The sequence below is a fragment of the Taeniopygia guttata genome, chromosome 2, assembly GCF_048771995.1.
Source record: "Taeniopygia guttata chromosome 2, bTaeGut7.mat, whole genome shotgun sequence".
NCBI lineage: Eukaryota > Metazoa > Chordata > Aves > Passeriformes > Estrildidae > Taeniopygia > Taeniopygia guttata.
This window is the reverse complement of record NC_133026.1, coordinates 91,975,674-92,000,174: the sequence shown is the minus strand read 5'-3', so window position 1 is coordinate 92,000,174 and position 24,501 is coordinate 91,975,674. Positions and strand designations below refer to the sequence as shown.

General features: G+C 41.3%; 2 protein-coding genes across 2 annotated transcripts in view; both read left to right on the top strand.

Annotated features, from left to right (window-relative positions):
• Nucleotides 1–15,973, top strand: part of PARD6G (par-6 family cell polarity regulator gamma) — a 66,074-nt gene extending 50,101 nt beyond the window's left edge. The window contains exon 3 of the mRNA XM_030265864.4: nt 13,220–15,973. Within this exon, the coding sequence (XP_030121724.1) occupies nt 13,220–14,079 (860 nt within the window). The 3' untranslated portion in view covers nt 14,080–15,973. The remainder of the gene's footprint in view (nt 1–13,219) is intronic.
• An 891-nt stretch (nt 15,974–16,864) lies between these two features.
• Nucleotides 16,865–23,798, top strand: BLOC1S4 (biogenesis of lysosomal organelles complex 1 subunit 4). Its single transcript, XM_002190905.6, has 5 exons — nt 16,865–17,122; nt 17,507–17,578; nt 18,619–18,720; nt 19,399–19,533; nt 22,826–23,798. Exons 1-5 carry the CDS (start codon nt 16,913–16,915, stop codon nt 22,922–22,924), a joined length of 618 nt encoding a protein of 205 aa, XP_002190941.4. The 5' UTR covers nt 16,865–16,912; the 3' UTR covers nt 22,925–23,798.
• The last annotated feature ends 703 nt before the right edge of the window (nt 23,799–24,501 follow it).

The window sequence follows — 24,501 nt, the reverse complement described above, 5'->3', positions numbered from 1 at the left end:
ATGAAAAGGACTTTATGTAATTAGTTCTCTTGTGTGGGATGCATTTCTTTAAGGTGTCTTTTTTGGAACTTGAAATGGTAGTAAATCAGGAGGAGCAATTCCTCACCAAGGAGTTGCACAGCAGTAGTCTGGCCACAACTTAATTTTCCAGCTACAGTAAAATTAATGTCCTAACATAGTTTGTGCACTTAGAGCAGGGATCAGGCTGTGAAGGCTGTATGTTCTGTCAGGTAGATGTCTGCCCCTACCCCCCAACAATCAACAGGCAAATGTGGCGATGACTCAGTGTTATCATCTCTTGTGTAACAGGAAAACTGAGATCATTAAGGGAATTCCCAGTGGCATGAATACTGGGTGTACCCGTGGCATTGGGAACCTCCGTTCATTGTGGCAGGAGATAGTTGGCAACAGAGATGAGGGCTGAACTTGAGCAGTGTCTATCATCTCTGGAGCAGCTGTGCCACTCAAATCATGAGCAGAAGTGCTATCACTTGTTGCTGCTACTGGCAGAGTTATGCTTTCATTAAAAAAAAAACCAAACATGTTTAGGTAGAAGCTGTAGGTCTGCATTTCTGTGTTTGGTGTAACTTTGCTGGTGAAATACATGGAGTAACTGGTGCTCCCAGGAGACATGTCAATGCTCACATCTGCCAAGACTGATACTCATTAAGGAGGCAAAATGGTTTCATGAGGCCGGAATTATATATAGTAAATAAAGAAAAGTTTCCTTATATTTGAGCCAGTAAATGTCAGCTTCACTTGCCACGTCTCATGTGTTGTTCTGATATCGTGGAACCTGATCTAATTCTTTAATTTCTGAATAATCGCTTCCTATCTGCCACTCCCTTGTTTGTATCATGTGCTCATAGGAAGAAGCACTTTTTTAAAGGAAAAAGTGCACCAGCCACGAGCTTACCACACTCACATAATGATGGAGAATCTCAAAAGTGGGAAGAAAGAAGCCAGGTTTTAAGCAGGGTAAACATAGGTGGTGTACTTGGGGTATTTTTTCTCCTGTTTGTTTTTTCAGTGTTGCAGATCAGTGCTCAATGTTCTAGGAAAAGAGAAATTTCACAGTCCAGTTAGGGGTCATCTCTGGGATAAGCCCCTCAAGTATGCAGGTGCTGTGAGTGTCAGCAGATCTTGGACAGTCTCCTCAGGTGCAAAGTTTGCCCAAGCTGAAGCCTTTAATTACTTTATGTACCTAATTGGGTATGGATCTGTAGTCAGTGATGGAGAAAGGAATACAGCATTATAAAAATGTTATAGAAATCATGTAACCAGTAACTCTACACAGCTGATCCTTCTGCTTGAATCAACATGATCCTTTGAGCTGCTTCTAAGAAAAACATGCAGATTTTACTGACAGAATTGGGGATGAGAGTTAAGGGCCTCCTGCTTTCTGATGATGGCCAGGAAAGGTTTTTGCTAATCTAACGTTAAAAATAACAAGTTGATTTTGCTTTAAGCAGTGGAAAACATGATTCTTGTATGTTAGGCAAGGCTTCATTTCTGTTTTGAGGAAGAGGGGTGGGGACATAGCTGTAACCCTCTTGCTTCATGGTGTTAAGGCAGCAAAGGAAATGGAGGTGACGTGATGGTGAAGCACAGGTAAGCGCCACCATTGCAGCAGGGGTTATGGGAGCCACATAGAAATATATCATTATGTGTACAAGTGTGAAGACCACAGGGATTATGATAAATGTCACACTGAGAGCCTATAAGATCAATTTTTTTTTCTTTAAATATCTACGGTTGTACTGGGGGAAAAAAATAATATGTATTGTGGAGCCTCTCCCTCCACCAAGATGGCCAGCATGTCCTTGGCTCTGTAGGGAAGGGTGTATGTGGGACAAAGGCAGCCCTCCTTGGACTGGCTTTTTTTTTTTTATCCCTTCCTTAGCTTGTGGGCAGGGGCTCAGGGTACACCAGTAGCAGTGCTCAGCTGGGGGCAGCTGAGCACTGGGGATGGGGTTGGCATTTTGTTTCCCAAGTGGGGAGTTCTTCCCAGCCTCTCTCTGTAGAGCAGATTGGCTCTGCACTGCCTGGCACACGGCTGGGCCTCTGCAGGAGCGGCTGAGCTCTAGAGACAAGTCTCCTTTGCCTCTGCCCTCATGATCATCCAGGAAAATTCTGACTTTGCACTCTGCAGGCAGCTTTTACTGCTTTGCAATCTGTTCTCAGGAAAGAGGGGTTCCTGGCTTTTGCGTTGTTTATAACCGGGAAGATGATTTCGATTTGTGAGGTGAGCAGCCATGTCCTCTGGAGGGGGAAGAGTGCCAGCAACTTGGGAAGTGTTAGAGATGCAGTTTGAATTGTAATAGACTGGGCTCTTGACTTTGCTTCTCCTCTCTCTGCATTAGAAAACCAAACATTAAATATATTTATGTAGTAGGTGCCTGCAACTTTTCTGCTTTGCACCAGCAGCACTTTGAAGTTGCTCTTCCCTTGTTGCCCACCACCTGAGGAGCCCACGGCTTTGCTTCACTTGCTGATGCTCCTTTTCAGTGCTGTCATCTCCGTGCTGGCTGGACGCCTTGGCGCGGATGATGACTGGCTCAGACCTGCTTCTGCCAGGGCTCCGTGCCTCTCCTCCTCCTCCTGCCCGCGGGCCTGCTCCTGCCTGCCCGGCCTGCTGCAGCCTGGGGAACGGGGCTGGAGAACGTGTCTCTGCAGGGCAGCGCCGCCTGTTCCTGCCCCACCAGAACACAGGAGATGAGCTGTCTGGGATTCCCACAGTCCCACCAGGCAGGAGGGCATCCCGGTGCATCCGGGAGCCTGGCAGTGCCCTCGGGCCCGGGGCATCCGGGGCAGCGGCTGTGTGCGCCTGATGAGAGGTGCCGCTGTCGGGGCTGGCCACCACCGCTGTTTATCTTGTGACTAGCCTGACTCCAGCCAGCGAACTTTGGGAGACTCCCAGAGGTCCTGACTTGAAAGACAAGTGTTGTAATTAATTTCTTATGCCACGCTTGTTTTGAAGCCTTTTTAATTTCATGATAAGAGGCAGAATCTGGACTTCATTTACAATCTGCTGGGTTGGAGGCAGGAACCAGAAAAGTGCTTTGAGAAGCACTGCAAATATTTTTCTCTCCCTCCCTCCCTTTGCAGGATGTATGTGGCATTATCACACCACAACAGTGAAGCTATGAAAACATTGTTGTGTCCATTTTTTTGAAGAGAGAAAACACAACCTTAGAAAAAATTTTGATTGCACAAAACCACATCTTTCTCTGAGAAAGTCTGGTAGCAACTTCAGAACACTCCAGGACAAAGAGTGTGGAAGATACTGCCATTTATTTCTTTGAGACTTATATTTTAATTAAATATGCACAGTTTGGTGATTTTTAAAAAAATATTTTTACTGGGAATTTAGAAGAATAAGTGAAAAGGCACTTCCTAGCTTGCCTGTCTGAACTAGCTTGAGATGAATAAGGTGTTACTCAGCAAAAGAATGTGTGAGAAAGAACTAATTCAGAACAGTAAACAGTCTTTTTAGTAGTATCCTTGTTTGTCACAGATTTAATGTTTGTAGCATTTGAATGTCTCTATTGCCACCTTTGCATAAGTGCTCCCAGTTCTGGGATATTTGTTCTTTCCAAGAAGAAAAACTGCTTGCATGCTACAGAAACATGATTAGCAGGTAGCTGAGCACGGCACATAACTTGATTGCTATCAGTTTTGCTTTTAGCTATGGAGGGAGGATCACCCCAGACTGGAGAGGAGGAGAGCACCTGGCAGAGAAGGGACGCTTAAGTGGCAGACAGTAGCAGAAGGGAGCGTGTGAAGTGCCACACTGGCTTCGGGTTCCCTCGGGTGAGCCACAAGCTGTGTTAGCTGGGTAATAGAGAGCCTGCCTTCCTCACCTCTGTTGGCTGTTGAAATGATCTTTGATGCTGATCAGGTTACCTCTGAAGAGAGGAAAAAGGCTGTGTTTTAATATTTTTTTCTGTAGGATGATGGTTCTGATCAGGTTCAGTATTGCAGCCCTTAAAAATAACTTCCTTTCACCTATGCCTGTGTAAATAGTCTCGTCATGCACATGTACCACCTTTATTTTGTGCTGCCTGATGTTGTGCTGCCTTTTCAAGCTACATTTGAAGCTTCTCCTGAAACTAGTATAAGACAAAAATTTAGTTTCTTTTCAGAGGTATAAAATTCATATTCTGAATTCATGTGATCCTGAGGTGAATTTTTTTATTACTTGTGGTTTTTCAAAGTATTGCAGCTATTGAAGCGATAGGTGGAATAAATAAATAGACTCCACAACCTGGGGTACTTATGAAGTGGGTATGTATTGTTGGTGCCCAGCACAAGTGAGGTAACTCTCCCAAAACTTGTGCACTGAGCCTCAGTCTGACCCACACCTTTATTCACAAAGGTGTTCCATATGCAGTACATTGCAGAAACTTTTCATGCATATTCAACCACTGGCCCTGCCTGTCCTCGCCTCTCATGCTAAATATGTCCACGCCCTTCTGGGCACGTGTGGTTTGCCCTGGTGGTCCTGCGGGGGTCTCTGGTGGTCTCTTGAGGCTGAAGATCGTGGTCATCCTCATAACTGAACTTTTGAACTCTTCCTCTCTGCGTGTGCACCTTCGGTCCTTCGGTGCTTATCTGTGCATGTCTGTCAGTCTTGATGGGCTTGGAGACAGGGAAGCTTCTTTATCTGGGTTCTTTGCATCCTTAGGCATTGTTCTTTGTGCAATAAGCTTCAGAAATTTGCATTTTCTCATGCCCTTTTGTACCATGGCAGAGGTTTCTTAAGTAAAAGGTTAAAATTCAACACATACCGCTACAAACTAAAATATAAATGCTTAATTCATTTTGTTAATTTAAGTGAATTCCAAAAATCTCTATTTCACTATGAAAAATAGAATTATATTCTCCTGAATTTTCTCTTTGGCTCAATCTGTAAACATTTCATGCCTTCCACACTTTAGACTTGTGCAAGAAGTAATATTTTCTGCTACCAATTGGGAAACTGTTGTATTCAATATTCACTTGATCAAATATACCATTTTTTGTGTCATTAATGAGATTTTTATTGTATCTGTGTTGGCTAATAAGAGTTATTGCAGTTTTGTCTCTCGTTTTGCATAACACATACACATTTTCTTTTAGAAAAAGCGATTCCTTTAGTGCCTGTTTGAGGGAGCAAATGCTCCCCTCAATTGCCTGATCTGAATAAATAGGACAGTGTTTGCAGGTGAAAAAATGAGTGGTTGAAGTAGAATAATTAAAGGTTGCTTTTTAATGACTTTAAATCTTAAACGATAACTTGCTGAATAGATTGTATGAAATTATTGCTTGGGGAGGGTGGTTTTGAAGGTGATTTTTTTTGTCCCCCCAAACATCTTTGAATAGGATTGATAGCCCTCCCATTTTGGCGCCATCAGCTGGATGAATTCAGTTGTTGATGGTTGCTGGGAATTGTTGGATACATGGTGTTAGACTTCTTTTGGCAGGCCGGCAGGAGAGCTTTTTATGGGTGATGCTGTCGCCCTCTGCATACACCACCGATCCAGTACTGCTGCTGAGTGTCCTCACTGCTGACTGTCCTGGGAAGCCAGCTCACCATCAAAACCTCCCGGGCAGCACCTGTGACCTGGGATGAACGTAATAATGATTGATATCTGAGAAGTGCAGCAAAAACATGACTCCTCCCAACTTCCGACTGACCTCCTGCAGGAAATGGGAAAGATTAACTAATACTTTAAAAAAACTGGCAATGAAGCCAAAGCTCAAACCCCACAATTTTCTAGTGCTGCAATAACGTAATCTCGGCATAATGTGGTTTGTGGAAAGCAGCAAAGGGAGAAAGGTTATTGTTTCTGGCATGTTTTAGGACAGAAGAGAAGTCACATAACAAACTTAGAGGAAGAAAACCCTGAAAATCCTAGTAATCACTATCTGCACTTCCACTATAAAATTTGGAGTCCTGTAGTTTATGGGACAGTTTGGATAACTTTGGGAGGCACATGCCTGAATAGATATATTATATATTATAGTTGGTATATAATATGTTATATTTGGTAGTACCCATCTCTTCCAAAGGCCTTACTTCTTTCATGGGACAAACTTGCAGGTCATGCTTCTGCTCCATTGAAGCAGGTCTGGGAGTCAGAAGGGCCTCCTGCTGGAAAAGGAAGGGATTCAGCAAGGGAACAGTGGCCTCTCATGACAAGCAGGAAGTGCAGGAGGCCACACCAGCAGCACAGACTGAAGTCCCAAGAAATTGACTGTCACCATCTCAAGGCAACCAGCTTAGAAATGTTTTTTATACATGTCTGACACCGTAAAGAGACTGAGATTAATGCAATTCTAGTTTTGACTGCTGTAACATGCTATATGTTTATAAATGTGTTGGAAGTAGAGATACATTTGTATGATACATCTGTGTTAAGGTTTTATCCTAACCTACTAATGAACACTTCCTAAGTAGGAAGGCAAATTTATCTCTTTAGTACTCACTGAATCACTGGAGAAAGAAGGTTGCCTTTTGTAATTAAAACCTGCAGTTTATTAGGCATAGTTGCTGCTTCAAAAGTCCTGTTGAATGTTAATGATAAACTACAGCATTTAGGTGGTCATCTAAATGTTGATGAGATTGTGTCCAATTTCTCCTGATACGGTGATAAGAGGGGAGAGAGGGAGTGAGTGTGTGTGTGGGGGTCTGTGCCTGTGTGAGATACATTACTTGATTTTTGACAGAGTAGCAGCTACAACTTCTTTACCTACAGTGTGGTTTGTTTTTTTTTTTTTTTTTTGTTTGGTTCACCCAAAGGTTTCTGGCAGCAGTATGGCTGGATTTTTTTTTTTTTAATATTCCTGCAACACATACAATGCAATTTTAGCATTCAGATAACCTTCTTTTTCCCGCTATTAAATACTCCTTGATGAGCAGTATTGGCACTGGTCCTCCCCCCAAGTCATAGTTAATTTTGTATCTGTTTCCTCTTAAATCCCTTTGCATGCAGTCAGCCTTACAGGTCATAAATGAGAGACTGCCAGCTTATTTGCTGTCTGATTGTTTTCACAAATGCTTCTGGTGTTGATTTTTCTAAGAAACTAGAAAGGGATTGCAGTTTCTGTCAAACATGGACATTGTTTTGTAGCTGAGACACAGAGAGGTAGAAGGGTTAAACATGACACATTGCCTTGGAGTGGCTTTATGACTGCTGCTAATTTGAATGCTCAGTAATAGAAATCTGTTGGATAGAGGGGTTACCCTTCACTATTAATGACTCATTGGCCTCCTTCCCAAGCTGCCTGAAGTGCCGCTCTCCCTAGTGGAAGTAATTTTGTCTTTGAAGTACTTTCCAGGGCTGTCAACTAACGTTCCACAGTTCCCAGAGGAAACAATAAGCCATGAGTGCATGTACACTGAAAATGTAGAGTCTGAAACGAACTGTTCCTATAGGAGCCTGGCAGTCTGCTTCTCTGTGGAATTCAGCTTGTTTATACAATCTTATCTGGCTAAGCTTTGGTATTTTATCTGGCAGGCAGTTCCTATGAAAAGCAGCTGTCCAAGCAGTGGGAGTGGTGCTCCTGGTGGTTTTTTCAGAAGGTCTATAATTTCTTGTTTCATGTAAATTACAGAAATACAATACTCTCTTGGCTACAACCAAGTGCTCTAAGCAGTTTTCTTAGCCTTATAAATAGCCCTTTAGTATGTTCTGCTGTTATGTCGTGTGTGACTTAACGATAGGATTTGTGATGCCCACTAGGAAGGTGTAAGGTGTTCTGTAAAGCCACAAGCTGACTACAGACTTGTTAGAAGAGCATCTCAAAGTTATAGATTTTACAGGTATGTTTTTATCCACCACCATTGCTGTTGTGAAGAACGCGAGCACAGTCTTCATCTCTGCATGAAGGGATCTGTACATGTATCTTCTCTAACAAAAAGGTCCCTATGGGTAAGTAGGGAGTTCTAAAAAATCCCAAAAACACCTCACTGACCAAACACATAGTGACAGAAAACATTTAACCAAAATACTTCAGATTTTGTTTAACTCATTAATAGAGAAAATGTTTCTTCAAATGTACTGAAAGCTGAAGCTTGTGGGGAAAAGAGCGGCTATCCAGTGCCTACAGAGGAGTTTGAGGTATTTTTTGTGAAGCTTTGGGTTGCAGATTCAAGTAAGAGAGAATTGAAAAGGTCAGGAGGTCTTCTCCAACTGTGGTAAATTATGTTCCCCATCTCTTTTTACAGGAGCAGTATTTTCAGTCAAGAGCAAATTATGGGCACAAGTAAAATTCAGTCCAAGTCTGTTAAAGTTGAGTGGTTATCCAGGATTATCCATCCAGTTCATAGTACATTTTATCTGAAAGCACTGCATTTTGTAGATTAAAATGATCCATGTAATCTGACATATTCCGAGAAATGAGGGACATGTTCAAGACCTAAAAGATTAATTCTCCCTCTGTCACCTGTATGTAAGTAACATCTAAGTCTGGCCTCCTTTCAGACGTAAGAAAATATGAGACCCTGTAAGATTCAGTGCTTTAAGCATTGTTCAGATGTGCCATTTGATGCCACTTCTCTTGCTAGTATACATGCAGAGTTCTATAGACCCCTTCTGTTCTGCAAAAGGAGAATTTGATATGGCAACAAATGAAAAATGAGCTCTGTCTGGTTCCATATGGTACATTCTGGTCTTGCCTGAAATCTGGCATCAAGCACAGTCTGTTTCTTTAGCTGAAGTGGCATTCCTGCTTGCAGTCCTGTATAGTGAGAAACTCAAAACCTAACAAGTTTCTGACCTGCATTAAAAGTGTGTCATCATAAATTTTGCACTGATACAGTTTCCATTTCAGCCTGCCACCTGCCACCTAAGCAGTTTAGTACTGGAAAGGAATAGTGCACCATTTTGTGACCACCACATAGCTGATAAAAGTTAATTATGTTGGCTAACTTCTCCCAGTTCCCTTGTGAAGAAGGAAGTTTTATTTTTATTTGGATAGGGAATGATGACTTTCTGCTGCCACAGCAACAGCTAATGATGTTAAACTTCAATTGACATACTTTTCTTTATTCCTACAGCAAGAGTAGTGCATACATCCTCTAAATAACATTGAAGGTGTAGCTGTTTTGTTCTACAGGACTGTTTTGTTTTGGATTTTTTTTTTTTTTTATTTTAAGGTGATGTCTAAAGGGAACATAACCGCTAGAGAGCAGGTTATCTTGAATTCTAATGTAATAATCCCTGTATTGTCAAAGAGCATGTATTCTGATGTTTTTTTCCTAGAAAATAAAGTTAGTATTTTTATTAAAAACTCTTCAAATTAGTTTTCATTTCTCCAACCTGTAATAGCTTTTAACAGTTTTTACCTGTTACAATTAGATTTCATCTTCCTCATATACAACCCCATTTATAGTCAGGACTGGAAACTACTGCTTGGCACTGTTTTAAAAACAAAAATTCCAGTCATCAGCAGGACATAGATTTCATTTTTTAACATGGTCCAGCCCTGTAATACTAAATCCTAGAACTGGTCCCACACAGTGGTCCCACACTGAAGGTAACCTGCATCACTTGTAATGTAATCTCTGCTCATGCCTGGTTTGTGTTTCGAGGAAAAAGTTAGCATTTTTGTGGTGAGACGGGCTTTTTGTTATTAAAGGGGGTGGTTATTTTGAAGCTGTTCAGAGTTTAGGAATGATAGCAATAATCTGGGGAGACTGGTTAGTGGGCTGAGCACAGGTGAGGAGGTCACAGGCACAAACAATCACTTCTTTTGTGCCAGTGCTCTGCTGGTGGTTCAGCTCAAGGGAGATGCTTCAGAAATTACTTATGTGTGTTAGGAGGGCCATCATACTTCTGTGACTTTGCTACTTTATAATCACAAACTTGCATCTTGTTAGAATTAACTCTCTAGGTTGTTGTTAATTTAAGGGAAAAAAGACAGTTTTGTCGACAAATATTCACAGATTAATTATTTGGTAAAACTTTTGCAAGTTTGCGCTAAAGTAATAAGGTATTAATATACTTAGAGAGAGAGAGAGGGAGGTAACAGCTACCTGCGTGCTTCCAGGGAAAAACCAGGGCATGTGTTTCATTTTACCTGCAGTGCAATCAGCTGTACTGACCTGCCAAATTTTCTGAGTCTTTAAGAAATGCAGGTTTTGTTTTAAGCTTTTTTGCCAATACTCCTAGAGACAGTCTTAAATGCATAAACCCATGTGTAATTTTAACTGGCATCTTAAACTGAAATTTTTTTTATAAATATTATCTTGGACCTTAAGGCACATATGGCACAGCCCTATTGTTCTAAAGCACTGTATTTCAAGTAAGGAAGAATTTGGATTCTAGATCTGAAGCCCCAAGTTGTTTTCATAGGACTGTCACAGAAATTTATCAGTGAATTGTGGGGGTGAGCTGGGCACAATGTTGGAGACTGTGGTGATGAAAGATATCTCTTGTACACCCATACTTTACAAGGAAAAACACTTGTTGTGAACCTTTGGAATCATCCAACAGAAGCAGCTGAATGTAGATGGTGATCTTGATGGAAGAAGAGGAATAATGACCTGGCTTTTGCTGCAGTAATTGGCTACTGTACTCAAAAGAGTAGTCACTGCACTGACTGTTCACCAGGTGGATTTGAGAAGATGCCATCTCTCCACAGTCACTGTATTGGCTGTGAATACCCTTCCAGAAACCAGTTGGGAGCTTCTTGTGTTTGGGTCATTTTAAGGACTTCCAATCCTGTGCCTCACCAGTCTAAATGACACAGTAGGGCCTGTGCCGCTGGTACAGCTCTGAACATCCTGGGGAGAGAGAGAAGAGGTTGTCGCTGCCCAGTTGTGGCCACAGTGTGGAGGTATCCCGGCTAAACACGCTCCTTATAGCCAGAGGGCACAACAGGAGTGGCTGCCCCCAGATCTCTTGTGAGACCTCTAGGGTGGCAGTGCTCACAGGGGTGGGCAGCTCCCTGTGGCTGGCTGTGGCGTGGGAATCACAGCTCCCAAGCAGAAACAAAGGTAAAAGTAAAGAAATAGAGAGGGGCCACTTGTGTGAAATCCAAGGTAATCTATTACCTAGGAGGGTTCAGGGACAAGTAGGCACAGGAATGAGGGTGGCAGCACATTATAAAGAGGGGAGGGTATAAGTGGGTGGAAACAACTCACATCCAATGGGGAGATATTAGGGGAGGAGAACAAAGCTGGGACAGCCCAATGAGGGCAATCCAGGGGAAGGGAGCAGGTTCACCAGTCCAGTGAGATACTACGGAAGGGAATACTATGCAATGGGGAACCTTAAAGAACCAAATGGGGGTGGCTGCATGACAGATAGGGGAGGTGGGCAGCACAGCTTGGATTGACAGAACCATTGAAGGGTACGAGGGGAGGAACAGGGAGATTGGCACTTTGAGGGACAGTCAAGTGGGGGAAAACTTAGGGGTAAACAACCTGGGAGAAACCATTGTGAAGGGAAGAAATAGGGGGCACAAGGAACATACCAACTGAAACTACCTAACATTAAACAACCTAACCCTTAAAACAAAACATTGTAAAATCCTTTAAAAACACACACCACCACATCTCCCCCTTTTTTGTTTTATAAGTTTGAAAAGCAACTGGGGAGAGGTAGAATTTCAGTCTTCAAACTTCAGTCCCATCGACAGTCCCATCCCATGTCCTCAGGGTTACTATAGCCAGTGTAAATAAGTTATAGGAGAATGCAGAAATAATCTTTCTGAAGTCTTTAAATTATTTTTTTCAGTCCAAAGCACTGTGTAGGATCACTGCATAACTTAGACTGGAAGGGACCACCTCTGGAGCCCACCTAATCTAACACCTGCTTCAAGGAGGTTCAGTTAGGTCAGGTTGCTATTGACCATTTTTTTAGTGTCCTCTAATTAGTGTAACTTAATGTCACTTGATTGAAGTCTGTCAATGATACATCTTGAAAGTGGACTTGAAAATTAAACCTTGCAAGACATAAAAACGCAAATAATAAGCTTGTTTTTACTAACAATCTTTTCCCCCCTCCAGCCTTCATCAGGTATTCTTACTCTTTCAAACACTGCTAGGCAAGGTTAATTTGTCAGAGAAGCAATTTTAGGGGCAGTTCTGTAATTGTACTTTGTATGGTACTGCTTGTCTTCAACAGGAGAATAAACTGCAAATATGTTAGTTTATCTGAAAATTGTGCTTAAACTCCTGGTGAAATAACTTTCCAGCTAGTGCATGGTTCACATCTAAAATATGCACAGTATTTTTATTGTGAGATGCAGTGACACAGTTTATACACTAACAACTTCATGACTTAGTATTTTTTTTGCAAAGCACAACATGAACTTCTTATGTGGAATAACTTAGTTTACTTGGATGAATTAAAGGTGATCACTTTTCATATGCCCTTGAGATAACTGCTACAGAGGCTGAAATATTTAAACAATTCCTTAAACTGCAGACCCCAGAAAGGCATTTTCCTGTGAATCTTGGCCTCAAGGCAGGAGTGTGGGTGTGAATCCATGTCCTTTCTGTGATCTTTAGCATACAGATTAAGCAGAGGACTTTCCTTCTACCTGCTTCTCTTTCTGCCAGGCTGCTTGCTTACATACTACCTTTTGTTATATGGCTCTTTTAGCACTTTCTATTGCTGTCAAGTTCAGCTGAACTGAAGTAAAATACCAGAGAGAAAAGTGAGGTACCAAGAGATGCATATTAACAAAACTCCCTTACTAGAAAGGCCTAGGCTGAAAACGTATCTAACTGCTCTGTTGCACTCTTGCTTTCATGTTTGTTTCTAAGGTCAAGGCACTCTATTGGGTATTAAAACACTCCCCAATTCAGACTTTTAGGTTAGAAATGCCCACTTGAGAGGTAAGATTATGTGTAAGATTACAATACAGCTCTGAAAATACAGTCTCATGTCCAAGATGGTAGGCTTGCAGCAAGAAATTGCCTTCTGCAGAGCTGATAACAGTTGAGATTCAGAAGCCTCTTTTCTCCAAAACGTGGAAGAAGTATGGGGAGTCATTGTAAACAATTAATTCATTCTAAGTGTTGTGCTGGACATAATGTGAAACAAAGATTAGAGTAAATGGAAGAATTAATTTGATTTTTTCTCCTATTAGTATTATTTTTTCATATTATTATTATTATTATTTCCATATTGCTATCAGTGCCTTCACTGAACCAACTGGAGGAGGAATATGCCCTGCAGATTGAATTATTCTGTTTGATACATTGGTACTGTTTCTCTTTCAGATGAAGTGGACTACAGCAATTTTGGGACCAATACACTGTCAAGGAAGAAGAAGGCTCTGGTGACACTGCGCAATGACACCCTCCGCCGGCGTCCCCACATCAACATTAGTATGCCTCATGATTTTAGACCCGTGTCTTCCATAATTGATGTGGACATTCTCCCCGAAACACACAGGAGAGTGAGGCTGTATCGACACGGGTGTGAGAAACCCTTGGGGTTTTACATTCGCGATGGCACCAGTGTAAGGGTGACTCCTCACGGACTGGAAAAAGTTCCTGGTATCTTCATCTCCCGTATGGTTCCTGGTGGCTTGGCAGAGAGCACAGGCTTGCTGGCTGTGAATGATGAAGTCCTGGAAGTCAATGGCATTGAAGTAGCAGGAAAGACTCTTGACCAAGTCACAGACATGATGATTGCCAACAGCCATAATCTCATTATCACGGTCAAGCCAGCAAACCAGAGGAACAATATTATTCGGAGCAGTAGGATGTCTGGTAGCTCTGGGCAGTCTACAGACAGCACTGCGAGTCACCATAGCTTGCCTACACCCCATGTGCTGCAGAACTTCCACCCTGATGAAATGGAGAGTGACGAAGAGGCTGACATTGTCATTGAGGGTGGTCTGGAGCCACAACACATTCCTAAACTGCACAGCCTTACTTCCAGTAGCCTCTCTAGAATCAATGGCAGCAGCCTTAGCCACAGACTTCAAAGGGACCTGGTGCTCAACAACAGCTCTGGCCGAGAAAGCAACGGCAACATCCACAAATTACTAAGTTCTTTAAAAACTGATCCCCGACACAGTCTGGTTATCCCCAGGGGAGGTATCGAGGAGGACGGAACAGTCATTACACTTTAGTATCAATTTCTGCAATTCTCCTTACAGTCTTAAGTGCCAATTGGGACAATCGACTCGTGCAACACATGCACGAAACAGGGAGCTGATATTCTCACAGACCTCACGGGTGCAGAAAATAGTTGCTTTCTAGGAAATGTGGCATCTGGAGTTAGACATAAAACTGTCATGCACTGCAAAATTTGTCAGGAGAAAGCTAGAGTGCAAAACCTGGTTTATGTCCCAGCCCTGAAGTGAGAACGCAAATTTGTTTTAGTTGGTATAAACCTAAGCAGTCTTACAGGCTACCCATAGCAGTGTTATATACTCGGGTTTGAAAGCGTGGGTAGACGTATTTATACATGCATATATATGAATTAGATTTTAATAGTAACAGACATGTCTATTTGAAGTGGAACCTGGTTTTCTTCTAATACCAGCTGAGGAGAGAGTGCTTCTTAATAGTTATCTTTTTCTGTTACATACAGCCCTTCTGCCTACTTGTTTACACCGTCTTTTCAGCGTTATGTCTAATCCAGACGAGCTCTGTAAAAGCAGCTGTTTCCTATTCCGGAGGTAGCAGCGTTCGGGAGACGCTGCAGACACATTTTCCAAAGGAAGCGATAGAAATCCACATCCACGTAAACCTCGTGTTTCCCGCGGGCCGTGGCCGCGGCTGCCGGGCCATGGGCGCCACCTGCCGGCCGGCGGGGGCACCGCAGCGCCGCTGCCTTCTTGTATTCTCTTACCATATTTATTAGATGATACCTCCTTTTTTTGGTTTGTTTGGTTGTTTTTTCCCCCCTCCCCGCATCATCTGTTTTTTCAAAATCATGGTTCATGTGAGTTTTTAGGCGTGCAAGCCTCAGAGCTGACACTGGTCTTTGCTGTTACATTTGGGGCAACCCGAATCCACAAGGTCTTTCCTTGACAACAGATTGCCCTACGGAGGGGAGGGGAGGGATGCTGACTGACTCACGAGCGTAACTTAGAATAGTTCTGTTGTTTTTGGACTCCTCCAATAATAAAGCTTAATGTCTACACAGGACTTCTAGAAAATTAAAGTATACTGGATATTTGTGGAGGTCAGACGCCTTTGCTGGGTGGCCAGGTGGCTAGTGAGTGACCAGTGACTGTTGAGTCAGTACCTGTCTGCTTCTGGAAACACCATGAGTTTTATGAAAGTGGTCTAATCTAAAATATTTTGTTATATCTTGATCAGTGTAAGGAACAAAATATAAATGTTTTAAAATGTATTTTTCTACTTTTAGCTTGTGTCATTTGCTCTTTGTTTTTAACTTTGTAGTACATTAAAGCTTTTTTTATATGGTGGAATAGACATTTCTTAAATATTTTATGAATATGAAAATTCAGGAGTCTTGGTTTGGAAAAATTACATTCCATTTTGGAATCTGTAATGGCTGGAAAAAGGATGTGTGGACTGATTCATTGTCACTAATTTAGAATACCTGTGGAACAACCAGTCTTCTGCTCATGGTTAAATATCTTTGGGACATTGAACTTAGTTTATTTCTTTTAGATTTGCTTTAAGAGTTTATTTTAAAAGTCTTTCACTTACTCTAATTAAAACTTTTCTAGGTATCAAAGCAGCTATAGAGCTGTACTTATTTTTCCCAGCACAGTAAGAATAGAACATTGATCCTGTTCTTAAAACTGTGTTTGTACTTTACCAAAGGTTTTCATTAAAAAAAAATAAATCTGATTATTGGTGCAGTAAAACAAATGAATAGCTGGATATGCTTCAGTCAATCAGACCATCTTATCCAGAAAAATGTGTTATACCTTAAATAAGACTACTTTTATGAATAAGTGGATTTGTCTGACTGAAGTTACTCATTTTACCTTAGTTAACTGATGAAAATGTGACCTTGTCTGCAATAAAATGTTGACTGTCTTACTTCTACTCTGTATTTTTTCTCAGTGCCTCAAGCATTTTCTATGGAAGTACCTCCCCTCCCTATGAAAACAAGGTGTCCAGTTTGTGTGGCTCTTCAGCTATGCAACTATTTTAGTGCAGTGTCTTTTCTCAGTGCTGCTTTTACAAAAAGTTCCTGTTCTTCTGACTTCCATGGGAACCGAGTAGCTTCCTACCTTCCTCATAGCATGGCCTGCTGCAGACCTCTGGGCTTTGAGGGGTAGTTCTGGCTCCCTGGGAAAAGGCCAGGATACCTCTGATGGCCACTCTGCACTCCTTTGCCTGCCGGCTGTCACTGTCCATAGAAAGCGCTCTAGTGCAATCTATCCAAACTTTTCTTCATCGCAGAAGGAAGCATAAGTTGTTTCACACACATGTACCTATTACCAGGCTGCTGATGTGTCAGCCTTGCATCCAACACTTTGTGAAGTAACTTTTAAGGCTTGCAAACATTTTGTGCAGAATCTTCGTGGGGAAAATAAACGAATACACACACACACACACAGCCCAGCTTCTATTGTGAGTGGCCCTTAACCGTGGGTGCAGCTGTGTGGTACACCCACAGCGAGCTTCCTACCCAGCTCGGGCCGTAAGGGAGGAATCCGCGTGGGAACGCGGCTGGGCCGCTCGGGTTTCACGGGCCGGACCCTTGGGCTGTGGGATTAAATTGCTGAACGGGGCTCTCAGGGTGTGTGGCCGAGGGACCAGCGGCACGCCAGCCCTCGCTAAAGGCCACATCCTCGGCAGGCGGAGCCCCGTTCCCGTCACAGCGGCAGGCAGGGGCGGCTCGGAGGCGGTGGAACCCGAGTTTCCTCAGGCAGCCAGGCGGTGCCCTGCCCGGGCACGGGCGCTGCCGCCCCGCCTGCCCGCCGGGAGCGCGGCTGCGCCGGCCCGCCCCGTCATGTGAGGGGCGGTGCGGACATGGCGGAGGGTGCCGGCGGCGAGCGGGCTGGAGCCGAGCTGCCGGACGCCGGCCCCGGCGCGGACAGCGGGAATGTGTCCCAGAGCCAGAGCAGAGCCTCCGGCCTCGGGGAGGCGGAGGACGAGGACGCCTCGGAGGCGTCGCTCAGCGCCACCGCCGCCGCCTACTCGGCGTGCCTGCTCGCCGACCGCAGCCTCTTCAGCGAGCAGGTGGGAGCGGGGCCGGGGCTCCGCACGGCTCCTCACGGCTCCCGGGCACTCGGGAGCGGGGCCGGGGCTCCGCACGGCTCCTCACGGCTCCCGGGCACTCGGGAGCGGGGCCGGGGCTCCGCGCGGCTCCCGGGCACTCGGGAGCGGGGCAGCGCAGCTCTCTGGAGCTGGACGCGCTCCTGGGCTGGGGCAGGACAGGGACAGCACCGGGGGCGCGTCCCTTGCTGAACGAAGCCGAGAGAGGGAAAAGCCGTGGGATTCCTGTCGGACTGTCTGTAGCCCGACCTGTGTCTCTGCTCGGTGGTCTTGTTTGTGAGACCGGCCGGGGTTTTGTGAATGTGGGTGTGTGTGTTTTCGAGCACTTAAGTGACCTCTGTTTTGCAGATAGAAAGCTTAGACAAGAGTCTGGAAGACCTGCTGACCAGGGTGGATGAATTCGTGGGAATGCTGGATATGGTACGTATAGTTGCATGTGGTTGTGTTTTTGAAGGCAGAGTAAACACAGTTGAATCGGTGTTTGTAAGTATGGTACCGAGAAAAAGAAGCCTTTAGTCAAGGCAGGCTGCAGTTTGAAAACATGTTGGATAATTAGATGACTTATTTTGATAATCAGATAACTCATGGATGAAAACTACCAAGCTTTCGTGTCAGAGCATAATGTCCCAAAGTGCCACATCTTCTAAATACCTCCACCACTTCCCTGGACAGCCTGCTTAAATGCTTGACAACATTTCCAGTGAAGAAATTTTTCCTAGCTGCATATTTGTGTAATTGTATTTGTATTCTTGTTTAAAAGAACAGTATGATATTCTGCTTATTCTTTAAAATACATAAAGACATACTTTGTTGGTTTTATAATGAAAGTATCTAATCAGAGTTGCCAAACCACCAAAACTAGATTTGTCTTTAGGGGACCCTCTTTTCAGAAAGGCACTTTTGTTTTCACTTTTCTCATGGGGTTAGATGGAAGAACTGAAGGGCAAGTTCCTGTAAGCTGACGTTGGTTGATAGGCTGTCTTTTAAAGTGTAGCACTATGTGCTTCTCCTGCACAACTCCATTGTAGGTTTGGGGAGTTTTTTTAATACCAGCAAATTAAGATTTTTGTGGTCTGACTTTTTTAACAAACCTGAGGAAAAGTACAGGTAGTAAAACTTAAGACAAAATTTTAGCTTAATATATTTAAGTCTTTACTGTGTCTTAGAAAATGTTTCATATCACTTCAGAAGAGATTGTATTAGCCTATTTTTAATATAAATATTAAGGTAAATATTAGTCTCTGTAAAATACATTTTCTTCAAAGTTACTTAGAAACTGTACAAAAAAGCTATAGTGTATTGATTTTAATCTAGTGTTTTTATACTAATTTATTCCAGTATTTTTAAACTCTAAATATTAGTCTATCCACTGGGGCACAGTTCTAGTTTCCAGAATAAAATCTACTAAACATTTTGTTTTATTAATTGATTTTTGTATTATTGTATTCCATTGTCTTTAGATTCGAAGTGATTCCTCTCAAGTTGTCAATGAAAGTATACCTCAAATTTACACAAAAGCTACAGAAATGAGGCAGATATATAGGAAGATTGACAAACTAGAGGTATGTATTTGCTGTCTTGTAGATGCATTATGTTTCCTAACAGAGGGAAAAATCAGTGTCTGGATATTTGTGTGTGTATGTGCACACATGTGGAATGAGATCAGGAGAGTTGTGCTCTCCGTGTTCATGCTGGATCAGTACTTCAGGGTTAATAAAGAGGACTACATTTATGAAAAATTTCTGGGGACTGTGGGAATTCCAGACATGTTTTAGATCTTTTTGCAACATATTAAAAAAAAAAAATTGTTCATTGACTGTTTGAAGCAAGGCAGCTTTTTGTATTAACTTCCAAAGTTTCAGAAACAAATAGAATGAGAGATCTCTTCATCCCTAATAAAGCTTTAAAACTGTGGTTAAGATCCTTGATTTTTCCTTTGGTAGTAGAAAGGCAGGTAGAAGTCTAGATTGTGAAAAATCCAAGTTAGTTATTTGAAAGGTAAATTTGAAAAGGAAGATTATTTTATTATGTTTAACCTGGTTTTCAGCCTTTTAAGTATCTCAAGTAATTTCTAGCATTAAAATGGACTTGTAGGCAGAAGGGAAACTGAGCATGAAGTTTTTGACGATTCATTTAAGTAATGGATCTTTCACCACTGTTCTGCAATACGTAATCCTGTTTTATTTTGATAGGGAAACTAATATTTATTTGGGGCTTTTTTGGGTTTTTTTTTACACCAGGCTTTTGTGAAAATGATTGGGAATAGCGTAGCTCGACTGGAAGAACGGGTCACAAAGGCAGAAACAGACCTTGGGGCTTTTCCGAGCACATTCAAGAAAATCTTGCACACAATCAGCATGCCATCCTTCCTTAATGTAAGTAAAGTTTTGCTGCCATGTGACCAGCTTAGTTGCTCTTCTTACTAGACCAGATGATTAAAATAGTGATAAGTTTGTTGTACATGTACATTAATGTAGCTGTACATTTTTAATATACTTTATTAAGATTTTTACAGAGTTTTCAGGCTTCTTTAAAAAAAAATAGGAAACAACTGAACTTAAAAATTCAATTTCTTATAAGGATTTGTGTAACATTGCAAAACAAGCCTGAGCACACAAAGAAATGGATGTGAAGGAAACAGAGGCACATAATGCACAAGGCTTTCTACTAAAGCACCCCTGATCTTGGTAGTATGCAAAGCAAGTAGGAAGAGCCTGTATTGGCAACACTGCTGAAGGATCCTTCTGCATTGATAAAATCACTGCACAAATGTTACCAAAAAAGAAAAGGCTAATCTGCACAGTACTTTAAAAATAAAGGTTATATTTGTATTCAGTCTACACAGCGTTAATCATGTTAACGCCTTGGTAAGCTTTCTAAGGATGCAGTTTTCTCCATCTTTCCTTGTGGACTGTTCCTTTACAAAAGGCTTGAAGCACTCTCTCTGGTATATTTCAGAGATGCCTTACCAAACACTGAACTGGTGTTGCGCCTCAGGTTTAAAATAATCTTTTTGGTTTAAAAAAATATCACCTGAATTCCTGATGCTTCTTGACATCACCTTACACCATTTGTAAATTCTACTCTTTTGCATCTTGTAATCTCACAGATTGTTTTATCTTTTAGTATATCCATCCTGTATTAACTCAGTTTTCTGTGTTCTGGTAAGGATGATGGAAAAAATAGCTTTGTAGAAGGGGAGAGGAAGAAGGTTGTGACTTTTCGAGGTATTTTTGTTCCTGCATCTTCCGAGCATGTATGGCAGCAGAGAAAAATACATATAAAAAACATCTTTTAAGGCTCAGTTCAAGGAACTTGTTCTTCACTGCTGTTTACTGTGCAGTCTTTAAGTTAATTAGTCCTTAAGCTAATTTCTCATCTCATTCCTTCATTTTTCTTGGTGTTTAAGTTTAGAGGTCTGTCATTTCTTCTTTAAAAAAAAAAACTAAAAAGAACAACACAAAGTTGCAGTTTATGGGCCAGTTACAAAACAAAAAACCTGCACAAGCTGCTTTGAAGAATATTCATCAGTATTTTCCATTTTTTTCTATAAACAGTTATTAACCAAGAAATTACAGTCTTCACTTGGAAAGTTTGCTAGTTCAAAGAAAGTATTTTTTTAGTGTTGTATGGAAACACTTTGTCAAATTAGCACTTTTTCCACAATTTAAAAGGTGGAAAATCTTTAGAAGTGTCAGGAGTGTGAACCTGGCATCTCCAGTGGTTTCTTACTTTGATTATGGATAGCAATAAAATAACACTGAGGACTTACTGGCATTATTTGATTCACTAAGAGGCAAGCTACTCTTCCACAGTGGTTCTGGGTATTTCATAGTATAATACCTACTTCCAGTAGCAAACACAAGCATGTGTGAATGAAAATGCCTGTAGAGATTTCTCCACATGCCTGATATTTAACTAGCTCAATACATCAATGGTAAAATACGTTTGGAAAAGAAGGTTATTCTGATGTCATGATTTTCACTGTAGCTGTTGTTCACATTTTACTGCTAGTTTTAATTTACTCAGGTACCCTCATTCTCTTTCCATTTAACTGTATCTGTTTCTTTACACAAAGGCTGTATTTTCTGTTTCTCAAGATGTGTATTTATAATCTCCCTTTCAGATTTTGCCCAAAGTTCTTCCCTTGTGAATACCAGGCAGTGTAAAGAACAGTACTATAAGCTAAGAATGTAGACTCCCAAAAGGTAAAAATGTCCGCTAAGCAGCTGCAAAAATAACTGATCATAAATGAGTGCTTAGGCAATTGTGGGTACTGTGCCTGCCTATAAATTTCCTCACTGGATTGAAATTACCCTTCTTGCACAGAGGCAAATACAGCATCCTTAAATCCATGTCAGGAGTGACCTTAGTTTCCCATGCTTGCAGGTTGTTATCTGATAGGACAGTACAGTGTAGGAAATTATTTTAAAAATCAGGACTTTGATTTTGAAGGGGTCTTTTACATTTGGCAGATTTTGTGATATGAAGAACACTGATAATACACACTGTTTATAGATCAGATCTTTGTTTATATTTTTAATTTCATTGGAACTTGAATGGCAAAACAAACAGAGAAATTAATGGTATTGTAAAGTTAAAGACATAATGTAATATATCAGCAATTTTGTATATAACAGGAGAATATGTACTTACGTTACATGGAGTACAAGTATACAGCTGAACTGAGTATTGAGAAATTTCCACTTTGTTTTGTTGGTATGGTTACTTATATCTTCATTTTGGTGCTGTAAAACCATCCTAAACTCCAAGGCTATCAAACAATGATATTTGGTGTACTTTTAACATTTATTATTGGTGAAGGCTAATTTCCTCATTCCAGATGACAGGGCTCTACGAAATAGTTCATCAAAATCTCTTTATTAGTTGAAAAGAACTTTTAATGAGTGAAATCTTTATTTCAAGCATTCTATTTAATGTCAGGCATTGAAAATATACCCTGTGTCTGCGTTGCGTTGCAGCATTATTTACAGGCAGCAAAACTGACACAGTGGTCACTCGTGGTCCTTGATGTTGTCTCTTTCAGTGAGCCATTTGATACAACAAAACATTGTACAGATACTATTTAAAAAAAACATGTACACTTTCCCTGAAAAACAGCTCTTTTTCCAGTCCACTACCAGATTATTTTAAACTGTGTGTTACATGTAGAAGCTCGGCAGGAGCTGAAGGCCTTCTTGAGAGAATCTTCAAGGACCTTCTTGAAAGAATCATTTGCTAGGTGTGTTTCTATAGAAAGACTTTTTGAGTAACTAAATGAGAACCCAGGCCCAGAGTTGACTCAAAAGAAGTGGCTGAGGAGAATTTGAAGACTGGAGCAGAAAAAGTAAAGGTGTATGGCTTGGAGAGGATGAAGGTTACAATGACTCTCCCATCAGCTGGATGGTGCAATTTTGCTCCTGCAGTGTTGGCATATTGTACAAGTTCCAGGACTGAATCTTTTTGGGTGCTGGAATGGCAAAGGTCAAAGGCTGAATTTTTTTACTAACTTTAGGAACATGCCAGACTCATCTGAGCTATGATTAAGAATTCATTCAACTAAGGATATATGCCTTAAAACTTTCCTGGTTTTGCATTTTAGCTCTGCAGGCTTTGTTTTAAAATGCTTTATGAAACAGGTGAAAAATAAACTTCTCTAATTTGCAGAAATCGTCTTCCTCACGACAGCAGCAGACCCTCTATGAACCTCCAGTCCTCTTCAAGACAGAAGACTATTTTCCGTGTCTTAATGAAGCACCTTATTGATGGTTTTTGCTTTGGTATTGATATGAATCAGCCAGAATAGAGAGAGCCAGGTGAACAAAAGGAATACCAACCTCAGAACAGCTGCATTTTCTAAGCACTATTGATGGCATATTGCCATTCTGATTCTCATTGTCTTCCTTGAGGCAATATTTTCAGGTAATCTTTGTGCACGTTATTTCAAAAGCCTTCCTAAAACACCATGTAAGTTTTCAGATTACTTTGGGGAAGAAATTTAAGAATATTTTTGCATTACATTTCTTTTTAATATGGAAATAATAGGAAACATACTATTGTATATAAGTTTTTTAACACGTAAATATCTGTGCTGCTGCATGTGTAAATAGTTCTACTACAAGGATGGGGGTTTATCTGTCTTTTTTCATAATGTGCTGATTGAGGTGAAAGAAAAACTATGCATAAGGTTTCACATCTATTCCAAGGTTTTAAGCCTGGTCCCTGCAGTTTGTACAGAGAAATGCACCACATTGGGATGTACTTGTTGCAAGGGCAGGACGTGGAAGGTCATCCAGGAATCAAGGACATGGCTCAATCCATGAGATTTAGTCCCAGTTCACAAAGCAAACATCCTGCCCCACTGATGATCCTCAGGTCACAGTGACCCAAGCTTTTAATTATTGCATCATTGTATTGTTTGATGTGTAACCAGGTGGGCATGAAATAGATTTATGTATATAGAGAGAGACATAGATGTATAAAACCTTCTGTCAAAAAGAACAAGTATCTAAGTTGAGGGAGGTATGGCCCTGGACTGAACCTCCATCAGGTACATGAGCAGATTGCTTTTCCTTCACAACTCTTTGTGGATACTGTGCTGATTGCAATTTATATTATCAATAAACTAATAGCTGGCTAACCCCTGTTGTCGTCTTGCATTTCACCGGACAGTAGTTACCCACCTAGAAGGTGTTAATCACAAATTGATGTAATCCTCTGAACAAGTTGTACCTCTGCTCCTTTATTGCCAGTATAAATCATTAGAATACTCAAAATTTAAGTTTGGGAGGAATGTTTTAGAGAAACAATATTTCTCTAGATTTCATGTTGCACGCACAAAACAGTATGAAGTTGCAGAGCAGAGATTATATATTAATAGATCCTGTCTCCAAAGACCAGCAGGGATTGGGTTCTAAACATCTTCAGTATCTGAAGCAACATTTATTAAAAATTAAAACAAAGATTTTCAAGTCAAAGTTAGTGGACTCCAAAAGCGGTGCTGATGTCAAACCTACCTGAATTTTAACACAGAAAAATAATCACATAAACATGCAGAAAGAAACAGGCATGACTTTGAAGAAGGGCTCCCCTCCCATCCTCCTTGTTTTCATAAATAATTAATTATTCAGATGTTCCACTGGAGCAACTGTTGCATTTCTAAAAGGCGTGGTGCCTTTCAGTGTATGCATAAATAATGCTTGAAGGTTTATCCCTCAGTGAGATCTAACAAAATTACAAACTTAGTGTAGCAACAGAAGGCTACAGTCAAGTACTTTTAAACATACTAACACTGATATGAAAAAAATCTTTAGAGCAACTTTCTAATTAAATGAATCATCTTC